The following is a 26,248-nucleotide window of genomic DNA, read 5'->3' on the forward strand; positions in this document are numbered from 1 at the left end:
AAGAAAATTCCAACAAATTACAGAAAACTAAATCATTCTAAAGCACAAGGAGCACGAGATGAACTGCGTCTATTTTACAGATCAAAATGAAGCTTAAATATTTACTCACAGTGGAAAAAGTAACAATTATTTTCACTCAAGTACAAGTAAAAAGTACAGTTTGATAGAACTACTCTAAGAAGTGTGTTTAAAAAGTGACTGAAGTACCTGTACTTGGATAAATGTAATCGAGTACCACCTGCCTCCGCAAACATGTAGGAATGAAACAAAACCAGGTTTTTCACACCAACATGTCAACACCAAAGCAAAGGGCAAAGGTCAGGGGAGCCATGTCCCGATCCTGTTTGTCCTAAGGTTGTATTGTGACCAACCCTTCGATTCCCGGGCCGGGCTTTTGTGTGTGGATGTTGGCATGTTCTCCACGTGTCTGATTAAGTTTCCTCTGCTTGCTCCTGTTTTCTCCTACAACTAAAAACATGTACAATAGGTGTTCCTCTGGGGCCAGGACTCCCCTGAAAATGAGATTCGGAAATGTCTGAAGGACATTCCTGGTTGAATAAGGTTTTTAAGAAAATACCCTCTATAGTAGCACCATTAAAAGTAGAACAAAGTACAAAGTCAGATTAATATTCACATAGTATTTAGTTTCATCACCTTATTTAATCTAATTAAAGTACCAACCGATTCAGTCAACCATATCTGAAAAACCTCTATTGTAATGGTAGATTCCTGGACAACTGAGAGCATACACAAACATACTTCCTGCTTCCCTGCTACTCCAAATATGGAATGATTTTTACAGTTCTACACTCACACTAAGGATAACACTCTGGGGATGGTTTTCACTTGTACTTTTGCACCAAAATCTCCCGCTCTTCCATTATTCATAAAATCAATTATTTATACCCACACTTATGTCGATTAGCATTTTTATGTGGAAGCTGAAGTTTCTTTTCCTCACACAGAAAAGGCCCTGGGCTGAAGCTAAACAGAACGCACAATATCTCTGAATGCTCTTTGATCAGTGTTTTCATGACCTGCCGCTAACCCTGAGAGAAGCATTATGTAAAAGCACTCTTACTGTATCTGCGCGTGCCCGGCACTGTCTTTGGTGAGGATAATGATGAGGGAAAGTGTCTAATAGCTTTTGTTGAATTATTTATTTTTCTGACCAAGTAGCAATTGCGATTAGATTTGCATTTTTATCAACACAGGCAAGTTGCTTCATCAAAAATGGCCCTGTTTTATAAATGTACCTGGATGACTTAAGGCCCTACACTTCCATTTGTCCAAATTCAGTCCTAACTTTCCAAAAATATGTGTCGCATTTATGTCGCGTGTTTCACACTGTTGGGGCTGAACGATTTATTGCATTTGCAGTTTTAGCGACGTGCTCTGTATTATCTGCTTTCGTTTACTTCTCAGTCTAGTTAAGGTGTGCAGTAGATTGTGGATGTAAAGTGAAAGTATCTGCGTTTGTAATGTGGACAAAGGTCTGTTGCTTTGTTCTCTGTTAGCATTGCGTTAGCCGCAGCGCTGGTCGCTCGCTGCTACACGCTCTGATGATCACACCTCACCTCCGTCTGCATCCACATGTCTCTGCTCCACAGAGATGAAGGGGAGCCTGTGCTGCTTTTCAACTATCGTTTGCAGCTCAGTTGGGACCTTTTAGAACCTATAAGGAGGCTTATTTTTGGATATGTTTGGGATAAAGATAGAACTTACCTCATAAGCACTGACTATGTCAATGACAATTATATAAATGTGGGCTATTCAGAATTATATTTAATATTATTATTAAGGACAAAGTAAGTGATACTTTGAGTAAATATTTCATGAGCAATAGCATTGTCTCAGTAGGAGCGCACTTTGTGATCTTACAACTCCAGACAGAGCACACTTCAGTGGGAACCTCTGTTTCCTCCAACCAGATGGACTCCGCGGAGAGGGTTGAGAAACATGTGCATTTGTTTTGTGTTTACGGCCAAGCGAGGGCCGATCCACGCCACAGCGGAGGCTGTAGCTCTTTCTCGTTGAGCTCACGATGGGGTAAATAAAGACTTTAGTTTGACCTGTGAGAGCCTGTCAGGCTGAAGAAGACGAGGTAGTGCGATGTGAACGAGGAAATGTCAGTGGTGCTCCATCAGAGCCGGCTCCTCCTCTCACAAGTGGCCGAGCCACATAGTGCATCCGCCTGCACACCCTGTGCATCAGGCACAAGATCTGGCCCTATATCTCTTGGTCCCAAAATTATAAACAAAAGTCTGCAACATAAAATATATACAATAGGTGTTTATTCTAAGACACTGACTGAGCTGCTTCCAATGTAAAAAACAGAAAGTCTATCAGTTTCAGTTCCGGAGATATTTGCCTTTTCGCACCCTGATATCGGCCGATATCCGATATTGTAAAATACCCAAATATCATCCCGACATGAGCAAAACAGCAAGTTTCCATTCATTCTCCACTTTTACGTGGTTCACAAACTGTTTTCTAACTCAATTATTAGGAATTGTACTTGTACCGTGAACAGGGTTGAAAATGGCCGTTACTGTTAAACTCCATCACAATAAAACTATAACTTGCGGCTCTCTCAGTCCCGCTTTGCTTCTTGTAGCTGTACTAATGCTAACCACCACTGTTCTGGTTGCAGATTCAGTGTTTAATGTTATAGCCTCACTCTCTGTTACCCTTTGGCCAAACCAAAGAAATGCTTCTTAAACCGCCGTGCGTCCTTGGCCTGAGCTGTAAAGCATATGTTTCATCAGCGCCGTGTCTTCGGAGAGCCCACTCCAGAGGGATTTGAAATGATCAATTCTTAATTAATTCTGGGTGCAGCGCTGCCAGAGCTCTGTGGAGCGCACCGCTGTGCTCCTAACAAATGAATCATTAACAAGTGTTAGTCTGCGCGGATGCTCAGGGAACTACGCCGGCGCCTAATTATATCAGCTCCACTAAAAACGTCTCTTTCAAGCACCGCATTTCCTTTGCTTTTTGGTTCAGAACTTAATAACACTTACTGCTGATTAGTCACAGTGGTAACCCGAAACATCCGAGGGAACCCCAGGGGCTAAACATGTTTATTACAGGGCAACAAAGTACTGGCACGTCGCAAAGACTGCGAAGGTTGAAGGAATACAGTGACCTCTGCAGACAACGATACTCTGTCTCCATGGAGACCCTCTGTAGAAGCTGCTAACTCTGTACTTTAAAGTCCAGGGTCGCAAACTTTTCACTCCAAGCAGCAAACTTAAAGCTACACCGCGCAACATTTCACCCAATCAGTAGAATAACATATAAATACACAAACATGTCCTGAAGCCCAGTGTTAATTTTGTCCACTAAAATATTTAGTCTTAATTTTAGTCAAAGTGTTATTTTTGACGACTAAAATAGGACTAAAACTAAATTAAAAGTTTCTCATGAGACTAAAACTATGACTAAAATGTCCAGATATTTTAGTCGACTAAAATAAGACTAAATAAAAATGAAAAGGAGAGACTAAAATCATCCAAACTTCTGTTGACCGTCTGAAAGAGCCTCAGATCATGTAAATTCACTGCCAAATGAACAGCTCTGAGCTTTGTTCATGTGGAGCAGCTCCATGAAGTCGAGGACCACGATTAAATATGATTATAATGAATATTAAACATATAAGTCGACTAAATTAGTCTTAAATTTAGATTGACATGCAATTTTTGTAATTTTTTCTAAAACTAGACTAAAATGGAAACTTTTTTTTTTTTACTAAATCTCGACTAAAATTAAATTACATTTTAGTCATAAGACTAAGACTAAAATAAAATATGTTGTCAAAATAACACTGCTGAAGTCTGTGTGATTCTTGTATTAGTTCAGCCGTCCATATTTGCAGCTAAGTTTAAAATGTCCATCCATCCATTTTCTTCCGGGCCGAGATGCCCAAAATGTTCTCTGTCAATTTAATCTTTCTTCCAACAAAAAACAGAAACAAACTAAAAGACCGAAGTCGACCGATGTGGGTTTTATCTATAGGCCGATGAAAATTTTGGGGGATTTTTATTGGCTGATTTTTCCAAATGTCTGGTCTATAGTCCTGTGTGTGATGTCGCTAAACTGTAAAATGTGTCAGTGTTGAACTGTGACAGCAGGGGGCGCTTCATTAGAGGCATAGGGCTGAGTTAGGTCGTTTTTCACACATGTTGGAGCGCCGAGTCGGTCGACCCGAGACCGCCCTAGTTCCAACTGTATTTGCGTCAAAGTTACTTCAGTCCATAAGACGTACGTGCACACTTCCTGATGTTACTCTATGGTCACTCCTCCCTCTCTTGTGGTTAATACAGGGAGGCTGATAGGTGAAGCGAGGAGAACTGCACTTAATCGTGGAGAGGAAAGTTTCACTGCAGCAGAACAGGAGAGAGCGGCAGAAGAGACACAGCCTGATATAAAGCCATGGTTTAAAATTGGTCCATTTTGCCTCATCAGAGCAGCCTTCCAAACGTCCTCACACAGCGCGTATATTCATTCTTTCTTCGCGCAAAAAAGAGGCATGAAAGCGAGAGTAGTTCAGCCGCATTCACATCACACCCGCTCTGATACACAAAATACTGCGATTGAGTTCACACTGACCCAAAAGTGCTGCTATCGGGTCGAGGGCCACTTTAGATGGACCGAACTCGAGCCTGTGTGAAAACGCCCTAAGTCTCTGTGGTGTCTTATAGTTCAGAAATGATAGACAAAAGTCTGCAACAAAGTTGTGACCGATTTGCACCACAATGTTCCTCAGTTCCCCTGAGGTCGAGGACGTTGGAGGCAGGGGCGTCGGACTGGGGGGGTAAAGGGTACTGAGTACCCAGGGCCCAGAGCAGGGTAAGGGCCCTCAAAAGTGCTGCAAAAAGCGTTCTGTATTGTACTTTCTAAGTTTCCTCATAATTGATGCTGTAAGAACTGAACAATCAGGCTGAAATACAATGGTTGCTACACAGAATTGTGCACAAACAATAATGATTGATAATATCTCAGGGCCCTGACACCCCTTTAAAAATGTGCCAAATGGTTCAGCACACACCGGTGTTCAGCACCGCGCGCTTCAGCTCAGCAGTGACTTTGATGAGGTGGACTCTGTAATGTAATGACACAGAGCTATGACAGATATTAGTCTGGCCTCGCTCTAATGTGCTTTTATTTAACACTAGCCTGTTCAAGCGGACCTGAGAGGAAACTTTCTTGTCATAAATGACAGTTAAACAGGAGGTGAGGTGAGTCCTGCCTCTGCCTGTGAGGATGGTGCAGAGTCAGAGACAGAGCTCCTTCTCTCCTCGTTTTAACCTCTAAAGTTTCTCTTTCCTCATGTTTATTATAATTGAGCCATCAGGTCAATACAGAGACAAAAGCCACAGGTTGTGAACACTATATTCGCCAAATTAATTATGCTAATTAGCCGCGCGCATTTGGATTCATGCATTATAAATGCACAGCTTTGGAGACGAGTCAACCTGGTTCTAGTGAAAGGTGGAGCTCGTGCCATTTAGCCTATTCCAGCTTAACTTTTTACAACAACAATTTACTGACAATACACTTAAAGGTATCGGCTTCATATGGTGAGACTGAATCTGACTGAAGCCCTTAAGTTTTATGTTCAGGCCCGTGGGCCACTGAGACATCATATAGCAATTTTTTGTAAAATAGCATTTTAATGCCTATTTTAAAGTCACCAAGAGACAGAGCTCTTGTATAAAACAGGAGGTCTCTATCACTTTCAGTTCCGCAGATATCAGCCTTTTGTCTGCATTAGATCGGCCGATTGCTGATATTGTAAAATACCCTTTAAACATAACCAAACACACTGTAAGGAAAATGACCCACTATTTTCCAAAATCCTTGTTTAAAGGAGGGTTATTTTGTAATTGTGAATAAATTGCAATTGTTCTCAGCAAAACCAATATTTGATTTGAACGTGTTGGAGACTCATGGAATATGGCACACCTAACGTGTCTTTGTGTTGCTGGATTGTGTTGTCAGATCCCTGTCCCTCGCTCACGGCCCACCATCTCGGACCCCCACATCCGGACACTCTCGCTCCCCGCGGAGAGCACCGCCTGGCTGCACTGTGAGGCCCAGGGGGAGCCCCGCCCCACCATCACCTGGACCAAAGTCTCTACAGGTAACGGGGAACACTTCTTTCATTGGGGGACTCTGTGGTGTGTTAGCTGAGGCTGGACATTTAGCTTTGGCCACTGAGTCTGTAGACAAAATAATGAGGTGTAAATTGTCCTTGTAAACGGGAGCAGACTGAGCGGGCGGCTCACAGAGAACATGAGGTCATGATGTTCCACTGCTGCACTGCTCGATTCGCCCTGGCGTTGGTACAGTCGGGCCACTTTGCGAAATTTAGCTTCGGGCTCTGAGAGAAGACCTGGTCAACATCACTTTTTCAGATCTGTACGAAGAAGGGAATTTTGTGGATGGACAGAGATGTGTCTTTTTCTAAAAGTAACTGCAACATGGCGCCCACGCTTATTCATTCAAGTACTGACATGTTTAGTATCCGCGTGTAGCATGAAAGGCGACCAATGATGTGATCCACATATAGTTGTTTCCTTTGTGGGAGACAGCAGCAGCTAAAGACAGGAGAAATATACACAGGGCAACAAGTGACTAAACTTTAGGCCGTTTTCTCCAAATGAGGTTTTCATTCCACTTTTCTCCACTTAAGTAGATCCTGCAGACTCCAAACATCACAGGCTTGGACTTAACAAGAGTTCCTTCAGATGGATTATTTAATATCCAATTCCTGCCTGTTGTATAGAGCTTTGGACCGCAAAAAAAACAGGACAAATTTGAATTTTCACAGAAATTTTCACTCATAAATAATTTCTTCTGTAACAAAACAAGATCCAAAATCTGTATGTTGATATAATAAAACCATAAATATTGATATGATTATATATATAATATCTTTTAGAGACAACATATTTAGGCATAAAATGACAGAACTTGCAATACATGTTTTCCTCACACTCCGGTGGTGCCTCTGTGCTGTGAATTTGATTGCCAGAGAAGTTAGCAGAGCTTTTGCTGCATTCCCATAAGTGCAGTTGCAGCTTTGGCCTGTAGGGGCAGCAAATGAAGCGGCTGTTGGAATGGTGCTAATAATAAGCTCTCTAGATCCAGTCGAGATTATTGACTTGAGTCAAAATCATTGAATAGAGATAGTATTCAAATGGATATTCTTTCGACGCCCTGGACAGATCATAGAGCTCTAACTGTTGATAAACTATTTGTCCTGGTGTTGACGGCATGGAAAATGAATAGCTCTCTTTTGAAACATTGGTGATGTAAAACAAGAAATGGGCAAATAATCCTGCTTTACTGACATAAAGCTCAGCAAGAGGCTTAGTTTGGGTAAAACTTTTAAATTGGCAAGAATGTCTTTATATTTTTATATGTACAAAAAAATCCACTATTATGTCTTTTTTGCCCATGTTAAAATGCACTCTTATGATTATATTTACAAGTGCATTTTACATTTTTACTATTTAAATGCGGACGTTCGACTTCTGTCATTTTTTCTTCTGACCTTTTGATTCAAAGCTTGAGAACCCCTGGTCTGCAGCAAAAGTTTCAAATAGATATCTCTGAATGTATCCTTCCTCCCTGTGCACCTTCTCCTGGACACGTTGCCTCCTCTTGTTAGCGATGCAGCTGTTTTGGACGGAGTCGGACACTTTGGCTTTGCGACTTCGCAGCGTAGCGAAGGAGTCCTTGATACGAATCCCTGTTGCGAACGCTGCAGTTGGACGTTATTGAGTCATCGCGCTCACCGTGAAAGACTGGCCTTGTTCTCATGACACACCTAAATCCATCTGTGCGCTCAGGAGAGTGCGGGTCACTGCTGTGGACTGTTCTGCTGCCAGAAGTTTCCTCAGCCTCAGCCCCGTCAGGCCCTGTGTCTGTGAGAGAGAATGCCCACGATGATGAACGAACCCATTAAGGCCACGGAACCTGCACAATGGCCCTTCTCTGTCCTCCCGGTAAGCACGGGACAGAGCGGAGAGCTGCAGACTTCGCTTCATGAGCTGCCATTTGGAGAGAAAGAAAGAGACGTGTTTGGGAGAGGCCTTTTGTGTTTGGAACCTAAAGTCGTTCCCTCCAGGATTTCACGGGCATTTCTGTGTGATTATTGTTGAAATGCCTGATTTTGCGAGCCATTATTCCAAAAGTTGTGATGAAAAGTTGCTAATTTTTTCTGCTAAAAACAATATATCAGCTCAATAAGAAATAAGGAAAGACTGGAAATAGGTGTTGTTGTATGTCAGGGTTTCCGCAGGGAATTAAAAAACATTAAAGGGACTATACAGAGTTTAAAAATGCCAAAATTATGTATTGTCCTCCCCCTACATGTTCCTCCATGTCCTAATGTGTAGAATGAGCTCAGACCTGTTCACCACAACTGCCTCTAATATCCTGCACTGTCACTCAAAAAGGTGTTAATTTGGGTCTGAAGTGCCGTCATGCATGAGCTTAATATAGAAGGTGCAGTTACACGTATGACCTGAGGTGGCAGTAGTGAGTGTAAAATGGCTAACTTGCATCTAGTCTCTTTAAGTCATTCAATGAATCGTCCAAAATCAAGGCCTTAAATGCCATCCATCCATTTTCTTCCGCTTTATCCGGGGCCGGGTCGCGGGGGCAGCAGTCTCTGCAGAGATGCCCAGACTTCCCGATCCACACACACCTCCTCCAGCTGTTCTGGGGGGACCCCGAGGCGACACCAGGCCAGCTCGGAGACATAGTCCCACCACCGTGTCCTGGGCCTTCCACGAGGCCTTGTCCCATTAGGACATGCCTGGAACACCTCCCGAGGGAGGCAACCAGGAGGCATCCGGAACAGATGCCCGAGCCACCTCAGCTGCTCCTTTCGATGTGAAGGAGCAGCGACTCTACTCCGAGCTCCTCCCGGGTAACTGAGCTCCTCACCCGATCTCGGAGGGTGCGCCCAGCCACCCTGCGAAGGAAACTCATTTTGGCCGCTTGTATTCGCGATCTTGTCCTTTCGGTCAGGACCCAAATCTCATGACCATAGGTGAGGGTGGGAACGTAGATCAATCGGTAAATCGAGAGCTTTGCCTCCGACTCAGCTCCCTCTTCACCACGACAGACCGATACAGCGACCGCATCACTGCTGACGCCGCACCGATTCGTCTGTCGATCTCACGCTCCATCCGCCCCTCACTCGTGAACAAGACCCCGAGATACTTAAACTCCTCCACTTGAGGCAAGGACTCCCCACCGACCTGTAGAGGGGAAGCCACCTTTTTCCGGTGGAGAACCATGGCCTCAGATTTCGAGATGCTGATCCTCATCCCGGGCGCTACACACTCGGCTGCAAACCGCCCCAGAGCAGCTGAAGGTCCTGGTTTGCTGAAGCCAACAGAACAACATCATCCGCAAACAGCAGAGATGAGATCCTGAAGCTCCCAAACAGGATGCCCTCTGACCCCTGGCTGTGCCTAGAAATCCTGTCCATGTCATACCATTAAAAAGCGTTAAATTGTTGTAAATCTAAATTTTGTGGAAAATCGTTACATCACTTAATAAGTTTTACTGCATAAGGTCATGGAAAACACCAACATGATGGACTAATAGAAATTTAGCTGCAGTTTTAGCTTAAATTTTCCCTTTTCGCATAAAGAAATAAGACGTTCTATGCACACAAATGGCCCAAATAACATTTTATTTTCAGCCATGAAATCTAAAGGATTGATGGAGCCAGGTTTAAATGAAGTCATTGCGGCCCCTGAGAGTCTACATCTGTCAACAGTGACACAATACTCTCAGGACTCCGACACAGACCTGGGCGGGAGGTTGGACAGGGACTTCAAAACTTCCACACAAATGAGTTCAGTCGTCCAACTTAAGCTTTTTTCAGTCATGTCAACCTGCCAAAGTCAACCCCGTCCGCTCCCAACATGACTTAGAGATTTGAACGAAAGCTTCTCAAACTAATCGGCGTGACTATTGTAATGCACTCTGTATCGGGATCGGCCACACATTGATGACTTGTCTACAGCTCGTTCAAAATGCAAAGGGCTCTCTTTTTCCGTAAGATGATTTTTCATATTTTCTTAGTATGTCTGAGGCACCCTAGGATCCTTATTTTAGCTCAGACTGTTGAAGCACCAATTGCCCCATTTTAACTTGGATTAGATACATTTCAACAATTAAATGGCGTGATTTTGGATAATTTAGCCCTATTTGGATTTGTCATATAAATCATACATATCCCTATGGCAGACCTGGACTTTGCTGCGGCACACCTGGTTGAAAACCCCTGCTCTAGCCCATTCCTGTGCAGTTTAAAAAAAAAAAAAGAACATGAATGCTCCCTCCAGCCACTAGGATAAGCCAAAAAAAGAAGAAGAAGAATTCCACACGTGTCCAGCACAATGTTAATTTCGTCGACTAAAATATTTAGTCTTAATTTAAGTCAAAGTGATATTTTTGACGACTAAAATTGGACTAAAACTAAATTAAAAGTTTTTCATGAGATTAAAACTCTGACTAAAATGTCCAGATATTTTAGTCGACTAAAATAAGACTAAATAAAAATGAAAGGGAGAGACTAAAATCATCCAAACTTCTGTTGACCGAAAGAGCCTCAGATCATGTAAATTCACTGCCAAAGGATCAGCTCTGAGCTTTGTTCATGTGGAGCAGAAACATGAAGCAGAGGAACAAGATAAATATCATAAATATGATTATAATGAATATTATTAATGCAAATTAGACTAAATTTGTCTTAAATTTAGTCGACTAAATTTACTTGCAATTTTAGTCGACTAAAACTAGACTAAAATAAACCAATTAAATGAGCAGTAAAAAAAAAATCCTCTGAAAAAAGAAAACTTTAAGTGATAATCTGTAAATTTGAATGTTGTAGATTTAATAGTTTGCCTTTAATTGAGCGTCTGGAACTGCAATTAGATGTAACACAAGAAACAATGATCAATAAATAATAAGTTTTAATCATAAATAATGATGTTTTTTTGTTTTTCTAAACCCCCTCCCTTTGCCAATCTCAGACACCAATCAGAATCCCTGGTGCCATATTGTTGACCAATGAGATGGAGGGAGATCGAGGGAGAGGGAGGAGCTTAAGTTCAGCCATGTGGATGAATAAAGTCCAAGAAAAGCATGTATTTTAATCAAACCCCTTCTAACAGTTCTCGTCCTCTATGTGTGTGTGTGTGCGTGTGTGTGTGTGTGTGCGTGTGTGTGTGTGTGCGCCCCCTTCAGGAGCAGCCGTGTCCGTGCACTCGCCGGCCCAGCGCTTGGAGGTGCTGCCCAACGGGACCCTGGTCATCCAGAGGCTCCAGCTGCAAGACAGAGGCTCCTACATCTGCAGCGCCAGCAGCTTCATGGGCAGGGACAGGTCAGAGAATACGAAATACACGACGGTTTAAGCATTATTACACCAAGCAAATGTGTTTACGTGATCATACAGAGAATCATAGAATTTAAACACAGGTCAGGGTTTGACCATAGGAGCATTTAGACACGGTGTCAATAGTTTCTATAAATTATACAGAATACTTCAAGAAGGTGAAATCAAACTTGAAGAAATGGCCAGTTTTATGACTTTATGTATAAATGTTTCAACTGGTGAACTTCCATTATATACATTTTTATTCACACTGACTGACTACCAGTAATTCCTCACTTCCGAGTCACGTTCTAGGTCAATGTTGAGTCCAGCTAACACAGCAGAGAGGCTATAAACATGACATAACTGAAACACAAGTATTTTAAGTACGTGTTATACCATGGTCTGGGTGAATACTCGATTCTGATTGGCTGGTGCATTATTTTGGTATAACCGCACACGTCCAGTAGTTAAATCACTGGGATATCACTCCGCTGTGGGCATCGCTATAGCAACGCATGACACAGCTGAATCAGATAAAGGCGTAATTAGCGACTGACAGGAACGTATGAGATGGATTTTGTTTAATTTCAACGTTTTTGGCCAAAACAAAATGTTTGATAAATGGGAAGTAGACGAGTGAGCAGCTAGGTTAGCTACTGTTAATAAAATATGAGCTTTACATTTCTATTGAAAACGGTTAAGGCACTATTCATGATTTTCAGGCGTACATAAAATGATCCTGCATTTAAACATATTTGGCTGGATTAGTAAAGTCAAACATAAAAGTTTCAGTTCGTGGGGCCCAGGTGTGAGCGACTCCACCGCAGCTGTTTCCATAAACAGTTGAGCTCGTTGAGCTAGCTAGCTAGCTTCAGGTTAAACAGCGTAAAAGTGAAATAACTCCTGCCCACGAGTGCCGCACATCGGTGTTTACTTCCACGGAAAAGTGCCGGGTTAGTCCTGTTGTGTTGTGATTCTGGCGATGCAGCGTGTGCTTATGTTGTTTGGTTGAGTCTGACTGAGATCCTCGTAGCTGCGGAGAAAGACTCGCTCTGAGACCAGCCTTCAGTGACCGGCTAATAACCAACAGAAAATAGTCCCGGTGGTCTGGCATATTTAGTGAGTTTAGTAAATGAAACAAATATTTATTATAAATGTTACGTTTGTGGGACCATGGTATAAGCGGATTAAACAACTCGGAGACACTTCGCGGAGTAACACCACTCCGCTGCGCGTCGTGGTGTTCTTGACTCCGCGTCGTGCATTATAACCATCGAATGCACGGCTCCGAGTTGTTTAATCCTTACATAATGTATAAAACGCTGGTCACTATTGGGAAAATAAGTACCCTGAAGCTTATTTTCCCGATAATGACCAGCGTTCTATACATTATCCCGCCTTTTATACGGCCATTTGCCAACTGAACACACACAACATAAACTTCATACACTTTGATGAAGGCCAAAAGGTTTATTTAATGACTTCCGCGGCAAATAGTTACCAAAAGTTTGCGCGTTGCTTGGAACTTTTGGCTAGGCAAGTAGCAGCAAGGCTAGTAGCCAGCCAAGCTACTTAGATGAAGGTGCAGTTGGAGAGGAGGAATGGTGGTGAATCTCTGGGTAAGTTGAAAGTCGGACTCACGTTAACTTCACGAGCGATTCCCCCAAATTCTCTCACAGTGACGGGACAGAGACAGTGTCCGCTACTACGTACGTGCGGAGTGATATGAAAGACCTGTATTTCAAGCACGAACTCCGTTGCCATTGGCAGCGGTCATTATTTTTCTCAGAGATCCTCTATCAAAAAATAATGACCGATAGAACGTTGGAAAATCCCATTCAAATCAGTGGAGCTTCTACTTGCATTGTGAAGAGCCGTATAATAATCCTCTTCAAACACCACAGCAGCAGATTATAACCCTCACTATTATAACCCTCACTGTGACAGATTCATGTTAGTTAATTCCTAGTGGCGTCTAAAGACCCTCCCAGTTCTATTGTATTACTTTAATACACTTAATTTATGAACACAAAAGGATGTTCCTTAGAAGCACTGCCAATGTAAGTCTTTCTTTGCAAAAATGATGTTTTTAGCAGGAGCAGAGCCTCCTCGGTGAGAGTATTTACTAGCTGCAGGACTCCAGGACCCACCCAAACCTTTGGGCACCCACCCCGGCCAATTCTCCTTAATTACGTCTTTTAACTGGCACAAGACGTAGCGAACACATTACACCTATTTTATCCTCACTGCACTGGCTCCCCATTCATTTTAGAGTTGATTTTGGTATTCTTATTGTGTTAACGCGCACATCTCGGACCTCATTGTTCCCCACACTCCCACGGAGGTCTGAGAACCAGCTCCAGCTCATTGTCCCCAAAGCCAGGCTGAAAGTGGAGGTGATTTCCAGTTGGCGGTCCCAGACTTTGGAACGCTCCTCCTCCTCACAGTAGAACAGCGCCCTCTGTTGACGCTGGCGTTTAACCGGCATAGGGATTGTGTGCTCCTGACTGTCTTTCATTCATTTGATTACATTTGCTTGTATTATATTTTGTAATTAGCGCTAATTTGTGCTCTGTGCAGCACTGTGGAGACTTAGTGTCGATAAAATGTGTGATACAAATAAAGGTGGATTGGATTGAATTACAAAATGATTTAATACATAAGCTGTAAATCCTGAAAGCCGTCACTCCCTTAATGCTGGCGTGGGTCGCTTCATTACATGTTTCCAATGCGGCAGCAGAGCAACTCTGCTCATTTAGATCTACAGGTAAAGCGCCCGGCTCATAGTCACGAGTTTGTGAGATCGATTCTAACATGCCTTTAAAACAAATGTTTATATTCCTGACAGGGCACCCACAGGGAAAAAGATAAATCGGCAGCTACAGTATGTGTGTTTTTATCAACCTATCTATATCATAAATCGCAATCGCGGGGTGGGCAGGGCTTAAGGTCCATAGGGCGCCGCCATTTTTATTTCCCAGAACTCTGCGGGGGGGCCCCACGTGACCGTCCCACCAGCCACCGGCATTGGCCACGGGTCAATATAGACCACAATGCATTGCGATGCTACCATCAGAGGAAACACCCCCCCCCCCCCCCCCCCCCCTTTTTTTTTTTTTCAAGTTAAGTGCACTACAATTTGTTTTCTGTTTTGCTTTGTATTGTGAGCCCAATTGTGAGGTACATTTTTATTTAAAAGCGGCTTTGAAAGCATTGCCATTTTTATTCTAAGATTATAAATACTGTCTAATGATGAACATTTAAGCTATTTATATATATTTCCAAACCAACTTTTTAAAATATATATATTGTACTTGCACCGTGATGCACCAGACCGCACGTCCTACACAGTGAACCGAACCGTGAGAGCTCTATTCCCTGAGTTTAGCGAACATATTGTAGATGTAGTCGCTCATTCTGCTGGTGCTCTGGACATCAGGCTCACTCCTTTCTGCACACTGCAGAGAGTGGTTCCTAACCTGCAGGACGCCTTTTGTCAAAGGGTCAGGGCATGAGTAAAAATCATCAAACATGACTTATACTGATGGAGTGTTTTATACGGGTGCATAACAAACTCCAATTGCAGTTTGTTTTCAAATTATTTTTAGCATTCATTTTTTTCTACATTTTTCAACAACCATAGTTTTTGCAGTGCAGGGGGGGCTTCAAGTAAAATAGTTGGGAACCACTGGTCTACTCAGTGCGGGTCTACAGCTATACTGAGTGACGGGTTATAGGGACTTGGGTGGACATTTTTTTGTAATAATAATCTTAGAACATCACATGTCGAGACTAGCGGAGGCCCAGCCATTGGCCTGGTCACAGCTAGTTTATCTAATAAAGAACCAATGTTATACAGTGTGATCAATAGTGATTTAAAAGAGCGATGCTGACAGTCACAGTGACTTATGCTAACCAACAAACAAGCATAACTCTTTCTTCTCTTCTCTGTGCGAGTGTTCCTCAGGCTCCAGCTCCATGTTTCTCTTTTATGCTGATTCAATTAGGTTTTTCACTTCTACTTTATGATACTTTCAGACTGTGATTCACTTAAACATGGCCTGTGCCAGCGTGTGCTCCTGTGTAATCCAAAAGTGTGTCACATTACTATGCACAGACTACGCCTCAACAGCCATGGGGCTGCAGAGAGGGCGAGGAACGAGGCGGGGCACACGCTCCTGCTCGCTCCCTCAAACTTTTGGGATTACTCGTCCAGAGACTAAATTCATTATTGCAAGAAAACTGTTATGCTGCGTTCACTGGTTGGATTGCTGCTATCGTCTGAAATGTTCGTGACAAGTTATCAAGGTTATCTGCTGGTGTTTGCTTTAGAGCCACAATTCTGTGTGTTTCAGACTGTGGATGGAAAGCCTGGTGTCTAGCCCAATTCCTAACAGAATAAAATTACTCCATTTTCGTAATAAAAAAAAAAAAGATTTATAGTGCTACTCATTAAAATTAGCATTCTCTGTGTGAAAAAAGGATGACAAAAATTCAGCATTATTTTCAACGGTTACCGCAGGGCATTGTGAGATCAATAAAGTACTATCTTATTAAAAGCATTTAAAGTCATTCAATCAATTGTGTCAAAATCAAGGCCTCAAATGTAATTAAAACGCATTTTGAAAAAGTTTGACATTGTTTTTCTCTATAAGTTATCTGTTTTATGAAATGTTTGCACATCTAGAATTGTTTTCTGCGTTTGAGGCATTCAAATATAGTATTTGGGCATCAAGATGACTTCTCCTGCCTGTATCAACCCTGTGTTAAGTTGAGTGAATGAGAATAGAGAATATAGAATTAAATGTACATTGAACTCGGAATAAACAATCAATCAATCAAAAATAGTATTGGTATAACATGTGACACACAAGGGCTGGGTACCATTACATGTTTTTCGATATCAGTACTTTAACGATACTTGGTTTTCGATACCGATTCCTTTACCGAAACTAAAGTATTTGTCATGTAGAACTAGAAAACAAAACAATAATGTGTGGAAGATCTGCAGATTTACAATATCGGGTTCATCTCCAATGTCAAGAAATTTGTGAAAAGTTTAGATTAATTTCAGGGGGAAATTGAGAGAAATTGTGGCAAAAAAAAAGAAGGAAAAACTGTGTAAAAAAAAAGGGGAAAATGAGAAAAACTTGGGACAAAAATCCGGAAAAAAAATGGGCTAAACATTTGGTAAAACAGGGGGGGAAAAGGGCAAAAATTGGGAATATATATGTATATATATTTGAGCTGAAACAACCAAGTCACTTCCTTTAATGCTGTCCCTGGACCAACAGAAACAAAGCTTGGATCTAAACATATAAGATTATTTTTCTGTACCAGCTTTCGATACTTTCATTTTTTCATTACCAGCAGAACCTTAACCTTTTTTCCAGTTCCAGACTGGTGTCGTTTAACGGTAGCTTAGACGTATACTCATTAATGCTAATACAAATGTGGCCTCTCATACACTGTTGTTCATTGTTCTGGTTCTCTGATGCATCTCCCGTCCTCCCCCAGGCTGCTCACCACTCTGGACGTCTGGACCCGCGCTCCCCGCATGCAGTCGCCCGGTTACCGCGAGCTGACCACCCACCAGGGCGGGAACCTCAGCGTGTCCTGCCAGGCCCTGGGGACGCCGGCCCCGCTGCTGTCCTGGGTCCTCCCCGACCGCTCCGTCCTCACCCCCTCCTCCTCGCCCCCCAACCCCCGCGTCACCATGGCCCCAAACGGCACCCTCCACCTGGCCGCAGCGCTCCCCACTGACCGGGGGGTGTACCGCTGCGTGGCTTCCAACTCCGCCGGAGCCGCCAGTTCCTCCGTTCGAATCCACGTGTCTTCCTTGCCTCCCGTGATCCAGCAGCTCAAGGACGAGACCGTCGCTCTTCCCGTGGGGATGCCGGTCTACGCCCACTGCTCGGCCCGCGGAGCGCCCACGCCGGCCCTGCGTTGGAAAATCCCCTCCGGCATCTACGTGCGCCCTTCGCAGTTTCTGCACGGCAACTTGTTTGTGCTTCCCAACGGGACTCTGCACATCAGTAGCTTCGGAGCCAAGGACGCGGGAAGTTACGAGTGCGCGGCGAGCAACGCTGTGGGGGCGGACCGGCGGGTCGTCCGGATAGAGGTCGGCGGGAGAGCCACGAGCGGCGTTGTCGGCAGGATGAATTCCACTAAAGCGTCTCCGGCGTTTCCAATGGAGAGGCCGAGGACAGTCCCACAGTCGACCTCTGCGCCTAAAATCAACGGCCCAATCACTGCTTCTCCCAAGGTTTTCACCGCACTGCCCAAAAAGGACGGTAGGAAAGTGGAGTTTTCCTCTCAGGTTCCTCCCACGTCTCCGTTCAGCAAATCCCGGATCGTGTCCACCTCCCCCTCCGTCGCCACGGCGCAGCTCGGAGACCTCCTGCAGCTTCACTGCAACGCCACCGGGAACCCACCGCCCAGCGTGGTGTGGAGGACGCCCAACCGCAAACTGGTGGACGTGCATTTCAGGTGAGAGCTCCTGTTGATCATATGAGTTTCGCAGGTGTTTAGTAAATATGTCAAACACAACTTTATCACTATCTTACTCTCTGTTAGAAAATGCAATATTCATCAGAAACTGACTATTTCACGTCCTGATCCTAAGAATAGGCACCGGTGATGTGGAGCAGACGAGTGCGCAGACGAGTGGCGCTCCTTGCAATCTTCAGTGTCATACCTGGCGCAAAAAGTGGGGTGGACGGGGGTGGACAGAGTTAGAATGCGCCAAGTTAGCAAAGGATTTAATTGATCAGAAACTGTCATATCGGCTGCGGAGGAGTTGCAGAGTTATGTAGTAGTTGCAAGAAAACTGTAGCTTATTGGAACATTTGAGCGACAGCTGCAGGATTCTTGGAGCGGCTGAATTGGAAAAAAAAAAGGTTTGTGAAATGTGCTTCTTTCTTTTGGACTGAGCTGTACACAAGGAGCAACAATGTAAAAACATGAGGCCTATTATTATTATAACGACCAGCGCTGATGCTCTTGTGGCACTAGAAGGCATGTGTGGTTTATTTATGGAAAACTATTGTTGTTTTGGTGTTTGGGGTGTGCGCGTTGATCTACTGTATCAAAGTAAACCTGTGCGTAACCTACGCTCAAACAGACTTTTCAAGGTAATTTTGCTTTTGTTTTCAATTTGACACGATACAGACGAACATAATGTGAAGGTTGCCACAGAAGAGCGGTTCCATGTGCTGCTTGTAATGAACCACGCCTCAGTCGGCCTCTTTTTCCGAAATAACGCCCCCTCTCCCTAGTGGCGCAGCCTTTAGTGCAAAACCTGCGCCACATGTAAGATCGCACGTGTACCACGTTGCGCCAGCTGGAAGATCTGGCCTAAAGAGTAGATAAAGATGTGTAAGCAGCTTGAAACACAACTGTCTTTGTTGAGGGAACGATATTGTAACTTTGTAACATGGTCTAAAAGTTGATTTTGCACAATACCCCCTTTAAAACAAAAAGATTGGTTGTTCTATCGGACTTTGTTTTCAGGGCCAGTGTCAGTCAAGTTAAGCCATATCAGCCAATGTTCAGTCATGTTTGTCTTGTTTAGTTGATAATGTGGAAGGCGAAGACTGCGGAGTCAAAATAAAATTGTTGGACTCAAGCTCCCTTATCTTGAGTCCAACAGTTTTATTTTGACTCCGCTCAAAACAGTGCTGCCTTGTAAACCCCTTTCACACCAACATGAGGTCTGTAGTCGGCTCTGGTCAGGCAGGTTATGGCCCACGTTAGGACACATGTGTTTGGTGAAAACAGCACCGTCGGTCATGTAGAGGTCGGTGAAGCCAGTTTTGGCTGATACCATCTCTCGTCACCGCACTAGGAGCGCTGTGATTGGCCAAGTGGTACCGGCTGGATATTAGAAAAGAGCTTTTCTACTGAGATTTTGAGTTATTGAACTCTCTAAATGTGTCTCCCTCACGCTAATTTTGCCACACATGCTGTGTTTTATCAAAATATCAAAACTTCTTTGTGACATAAACAGAAATTATTATTATTCAAATCTTTTTATTGTTTTTAAATTTAAGAACAACAAACACAAATAACAATAACAATAAAACAGCAGCAGCCGGTGCTCACAAATAAGGACAAAGACAAATGAAACAAAAGGGAAACATCTAATTGAAAAAAAAGTTAAATTAAAAGCATAAGTGATATTGTTAGTGATGATCGTTATCAACAAAATAAAATGGTTACATACATGATACAATAGGTAGACAGAAAGTAAGTAAAAAGATATGGGCTATACTCTGAAATCAGACTTAAAAAAAATTGAGGAAGGGTTGCCAGATCTTGTAGTATGTTTGGAGGGAGCCATTCACGGTATGTCGTAAATGTTCTAGTTTTAAATGAGACGTGACTTCCTCCATTAGGCCCTTTAAAGAAGGTGGAGCATTTTTTCCCCCCAATTGAGTAGAATCAAGCGTCTTGCCAGTAATGTTATAAAAGCAGTTGCACAGGCCTGATGCCCTTTTACAAAAATAATTGGTGGAACAACCCCAAACAAAGCTGTAACACAATTTGGTGCAATATTTGTCTTACATACAAATGAAATTGCTACAAATATTCCACCCCAAAAAGAATAAAGTGTGGGACAACCCCAAAACATATGACTTAAAGAGACTATATACAAGTTTGTCATTTTATGCTCACTACTGCCACCTCAGGTCTTATGTGTAAGGTCTTATGTCCTTTTTAAGTGACAGAGCAGAATTTTAGAGGCAGTTGTGGTGAACAGGTCTGAGCTCATTCTACACATTAGGACATTGCTGGAACATGTAGGGGGAGGAATATACTTAGTTTTAATATTTTTAAACTCTGTATAGTCCCTTTAAGTTAGCTGGGCCATAGCCACACCTTGTGCAAGACCAATCAGCACCTGGATACAATTTAGCAATTTTACTTGGGGAGAAGTGCAACCTGTGCAGTACTTTGAACTGTATTAGACTGTGCCGAATGCAAATGGAAGATGAATGAATACTTGTAACTGCAGCCTGCCAGGTATAATCAGTAAATTGTTCACCTAGTTCCTCCTCCCATTTACTCTTTAAATGATTCGTGACATAAACAGAAATAAACAGGCGAAGGACTCTCTCAGAAAACGATTCACTCACCACAGACGCCGCCACACGCCGTTTGAACGAGGACCGAGGCGTTTTATTACAACTTGCTACTAAACGGAGCTACAAACACTAAGCACACACACTGTGCAGCTATCAGGCTCGGTCTGGGGGTTCAGGTCGCTTCAGTGTAGATGCTCTGAGCAGGTGAGACGGGGCAGACGAGAGGAGACCTGAGTAGACAGTCGCCCTGCCCCCCCCCTCCCAAACAGCGACAGGGTCAGGTTGGTGTGAATCCTTAACTCTGCAACAGAACTTTGTGTTTGAGATATTCATGCAAGAGTGCCGGCACAACATCAACCAAAAGATATCGATAAGATGTCTTTGTTTCCTCAACTCTTCAGGTCAATGTTTTATTCAACATCTCGTTTCTTGAGATAGATTGCAGCGACTTTTTAAACCTTCTAAACCGGATGACAATGTTGTTCCCTCATCAGAACCACATCTCAAGTAGTATTTCCTACATTAAGGCAATTATTAGTAATCCTGTGCTGTTTTTCTTCTTCTTATGCCACAGTGCTCCGATCTGTATTTCAACCAACAAACATTATTGCCACAGTTTTTATCACTTCAGCACTGGTTTTTGTGCATGTATCACGGTGCCATTGATTTGTTTTCATGCCGTTAGTAAAAACTGAAGCTTGTATTTTGCATTTATTCTGTTGGTTTGTCCGCTCCTCAGCTTTGACCGGCGTTTGCGGGTGCACCCGAACGGCACCCTGTCCGTGGGGGGCGTCACAGAGAAGGACGGAGGCGACTACCTGTGCATCGCCCGCAACAAGGTGTCTGACGACTACCGGCTGGTGCGTGTGTCGGCGCTGCCAAAACCCTCCATCCGACAGCTCCCCAAGCCTGCCCCCCGACCCGCCACCATCCAGCACAAGCAGCCCGGCAACCACATGGTGCCCCTGGGCAAACCGCTGCAGGTGAGGGTCATCATCGTCACTCTCTTTAATGGGATCAAGGTCACGAAGCAATGTGGGCAGGGCTTTGACCAGGAGACTGAGAGTGAGGGGAACTGAGTGCAAACCCTGAGTTATGTTCAAGGTTTAGACTAAAAAGATGTTTGGGGAAATGACTACAGTTAAACATACAGTTCACATTAAAGTGCACTTTAAGGGCGTGTTCACACTGACTCTGGTTAGGTCAACCTAAAGGGGCCCTCGACCCGAGAGCAGTGGTTTGAATCCAAGCAGCACTTTGATAGACAGATAGATAGATAGATAGATAGATAGATAGATAGATAGATAGATAGATAGATAGATAGATAGATAGATAGATAGATAGATAGATAGATAGATAGATAGATAGATAGATAGATAGATAGATAGATAGATAGACAGATAGATATTGTAGATATATAGATAGATAGATAGATAGATAGATAGATAAATAGATAGATAGATAGATAGATAGATAGATAGATAGATAGATAGATAGATAGATAGATAGATAGATAGATGTTGGTAGATAGATAGATAGATAGACAGAGATAAATAGATAGATAGATAGATAGATAGATAGATAGATAGATAGATAGATAGATAGATAGATAGATAGATAGATAGATAGATGTAGGTAGATAGATAGATAGATAGATAGATAGATAGATAGATAGATAGATAGATATTGTAGATATATAGATATATAGATAGATAGATAGATAGATAGATAGATAGATATTGTAGATAGATAGATAGATAGATAGATAGATAGATAGATAGATAGATAGATGTAGGTAGATAGATAGATAGATAGATAGATAGATAGAGATAAATAGATAGATAGATAGATAGATATTGTAGATATATAGATAGATAGATAGATAGATAGATAGATAGATAAATAGATAGATAGATAGATAGATATTGTAGATAGATAGATAGATAGATGTAGGTAGATAGATAGATAGATAGATAGATAGATAGATAGATATTGTAGATAGATAGATAGATAGATGTAGGTAGATAGATAGATAGATAGATAGATAGATACAGTAGATAGATAGATAGATAGATAGATAGATAACAGATAGATAGATAGACAGATAGATGACAGATAGACAGACAGACACAGACAGACAGACAGACAGACAGACAGACAGACAGACAGACAGACAGACAGATAGACAGATAGATAGATAGATAGATAGATAGATAGATAGATAGATAGATAGATAGATAGATAGATAGATAGATAGATAGATAGATAGACAATATATTTTGGGTGTTTAGTGAGAGAGATTCAAGGTGACTGATAACCCTTTAGAGCACACATTAAAACCTGCATCGGTCCATTATATTGGGCGGCTTCACAGCTAGGAGATTCAGGGTTCGATTCCCTCACCGTGTCCGCTACTGCTAAAATGCTAAAATGTGTACAAATGATGTACAAATGATGTGTGTGAGTGAGTGTATGGTGGTGGTCAGAGTGAATGTACAATTGTCTCATGTAAAGCGCTTTGTGACTATACACTATATAAATAAAGACCTTCTTCTTCTATATAGATTTTGTCACTGAAAACATCTGCAATTTTGGCCATTTTTACGCATTAAAATGTCTCACATATTTACATATCTGGTCTGGAGCCACAATACTACATTGAATTGGCCAATGAAATCAGAAGAGAATTGCAGCAGATTCCAGAACAGTGGCGCCGGGCCTTGATAAATTTGTCCTTCCGTGTTTCTTCTCAATTGAAGAAAAACGGTCCCGCACACAGACAGGTGAGGGCCCATTACGGCGCAGACGGCTCCAAGGTTGAAACATTCCCTCTCCAATGTCACGCTTGTGCATATGAATTGTTTGATCAGCGCACAACACCTGTGGCCCGGGGTTAGCCTCGGCGCTCTGTGAATCGGCGAAATAAATTGGCGAATACTAAAAGCATTTTCCGGGTTATTGACGATACCTGTAACAGTTGGAAGCAGCTGCAGCGGTAAATAGTTTTGACTGTCGCACATTTGCATATAAAACGTTACAGAAGAGGCCGTGTCTGTGTGCTGTGCTTTCGTACACGGCAGCAGCGGAAGCATAAAAAGGGGAAATGAACAAGACTACTTTTTTTTTTTTTTTAAAGCATGACCTATGAAGGAGCCAGAGTTATTTTCGGAGGAAGAGTTGTTTTGGACGGAGCCCAGACTGAGTCACAGCCTTCTGGTCATGTTCTGCGTTGAATCATTCACTTCAAAATCTTTGGGCAGACGAAAAATACGCTCTTCATATTGGAATAACTTTGAAGAATGCTGGAAAAAATAAAAGCAACAATCAATATGGCAGCTTCTTTATTGATGCCCCTGGTCGTGTTTAAAACGTGCACGGTGAGCTGGAACTTTTTTTTCTTCATTTCATTTATTTGTTCTCTTTTAATGCAACAAGAAAAGCCACAACACAATCCATCAAACACATCAGTGGCAATAATCCATGATAAGAAGAACAGGAGTAGGATAAGAGCACTGCTTATTCACCTTATTCCGGCGCCCACGCGAGCCTCCGGAATAAGGTGAATAAACTCCGACCCTACTCTGAAATGAAGAAATGTACTTATTAGACCGACCCCAATATATAACAAAATATCCTACTATAGACCAAATGTAATCAGCTTTTGATTTGAACCATTTATAACTTTGAACAAGTGAAGTATTTTCTGTCTGCTTATATTTCAAGGGCTTATATCATGCTATTTTTTTAGTTCCGGCGGCCATTTTGAATACCGTGCAGTGCTACAGCAGGTAACAATATCTGTGCTCAGGATGAAAATGAAAGACAACTGGTTGACGGTGGCATTTTTGTGTACTTGTAGTCATTGCTGAAGAAGTAAACAGTAAAAACACGTCCCCAGAGACGCACGTTTATGTGATATAACCAGAAAATGTGGCACAGACGTAGCAGCTCTGTCTGTCGAGCTACAGCAGGATTTACTAAAAATCTGCTTCACTCTGAAGACTAAATGAACACATCAAAGAGGAAACAGAAAAGCTTTCTCTGTGATTTTTACAGTTTGTCATGTCAGCAGAGTTTCAGTCTGAGTCAGTGTTTAAGCTGCTCAAGACGTTAGCATGCTACCGGTTAGCAACTGTCATCAATCAACTGTCAATGGCTTCAACACAATAAACACACGTGTGGCTCACATCTACTATAAACACTGAAGAAATACTACAGTAACAGCTCAGCTCTGACCTCTGTCACATGTTGTATTCAAGGTTTGAAGTGTGGTTCAGGGCTTTCTCTTGGAGAGGTCAGAGCTGAGCTGTTGAAGCTAAATGCTAACCGGTAGCATGCTAACATCTTAAACACTGACCCACTGGTTTCTTCACATAAACGTTCGTCTCTGGGGACATAAAAATGCCACATTCAGTTGTCTTTCTTTTATATCCTGAGTAGAGATATTGTTACATGTTGTAGTACTGCATAATTGTATTACGGTATTCAAAATGGCCACCATAACAAAAAAAGTCACATGACTGAAAGACATGTATAGGCATTTATATGATATATTGTACCTCTACCACTATGGAGTAGCTAAGTATTTTCTGGGGGTATTTTACCAACCCAGAAGACAAGACGCTTGGATTCAGTGAACTCCGCCCCCTCTGTCCGAGTTGTTGTACAGCTGGCCTTTTCGAACTTATGTATTATTCTGAGATGCAACATTAGCAGTAGTAGAATTATATAAATATCACAGCAAGTGACTTCACAATGCAGTTATAAGGAGTTGACATGTGAAACTCAGCTTCATACCTGTCAAAAACAAATATAAACTTTGCAGTTAAACCACAGGTCAACAACAAACCAATTTGTCTCAGCATCTCAGCCATAAGTTCACAGATGACGATAGCCATCCAAGCTGCTTCTATCACGGCAGAGAAACAGATTTCTTTGTGCGAAGAAAAAATGTGTAGAGGAATTCTTTTGTGCCCAGTGCCATCAGGGAGCTGAATAAGTTGTAACCTCCAATGTCGCTCGGTCTGTTCTGTTCCTTTTCTCTTGATGAAGTGAATCTGCTGCTGCTGTGTCTGCAATGAACTGATTTTAAAATGGACTTTAATGTATTATGTTTTTTTTATTTGAATGTGTGAGCAAGCCAAAGGCAAATTTCTGCCATCATTGTGCATGGTAGACAATAAAGTTTTTCTATTCTATTCGAACACACATTATCATTACCGTTTAGCAGGCGTTTTGATTTACTTACTGCTCTGGCCTCTCCATCGGCCGTTTTTCTTGTTATGAGAGTTAATCTCTTGGACAGTCCACTTTGGCTCTGGCCCAGGTTCACCAAGCAGCCATCGGTGAAGTGACGGTCACAGACAAACATATTCTGTCTGATAGTCGCTGAATCCGGCAGAGAGAGCGTGGACGCTTCTTTAGGAAGGTTGAATAAAGAACTGTACATCTCGCAGCCAAACACGCATTTTCACATTGGTAAGAAAAACAAGATCAGGTGGTGTCCCTTTACAGCGTAGGTTAGAAAAGAGCAGCTTCGGCGCAAAAGTAACTTTGTTTTGACGGTCAGGGGGCGTGTATGTTTACTCAGCAGGGGCAGAAATAACAACTTTGTTAAAACTTAAACTGTTTACAGCCGAGTGGGCTCTGGGTTTTTTACGGCGGGCTCTGAAGGAAGACCAATCAGACAACGCGCTCTCCAGGCAGTGCTCACGGGAGTTGTGGTGTAGCTTTACAGAATAACGCTATTATGTTT

At 42.6% G+C, this 26,248-nt stretch overlaps 1 protein-coding gene across 1 annotated transcript in view; it reads left to right on the forward strand.

Annotated features, from left to right (window-relative positions):
• LOC306968272 (matrix-remodeling-associated protein 5-like) overlaps window positions 1-26,248 on the forward strand; it is a gene marked incomplete at both ends in the record, with an annotated part of 72,774 nt that overhangs the window by 37,867 nt on the left and 8,659 nt on the right. Inside the window, 4 exons of the mRNA XM_079563614.1 lie at window positions 6,001-6,142; window positions 11,278-11,413; window positions 16,925-17,896; window positions 21,233-21,476. Coding sequence (XP_079419740.1) covers window positions 6,001-6,142; window positions 11,278-11,413; window positions 16,925-17,896; window positions 21,233-21,476 — 1,494 coding nt within the window. The remainder of the gene's footprint in view (window positions 1-6,000; window positions 6,143-11,277; window positions 11,414-16,924; window positions 17,897-21,232; window positions 21,477-26,248) is intronic.

Source organism: Gobius niger (genome assembly GCF_951799975.1).
Source record: "Gobius niger genome assembly, chromosome: 9".
NCBI lineage: Eukaryota > Metazoa > Chordata > Actinopteri > Gobiiformes > Gobiidae > Gobius > Gobius niger.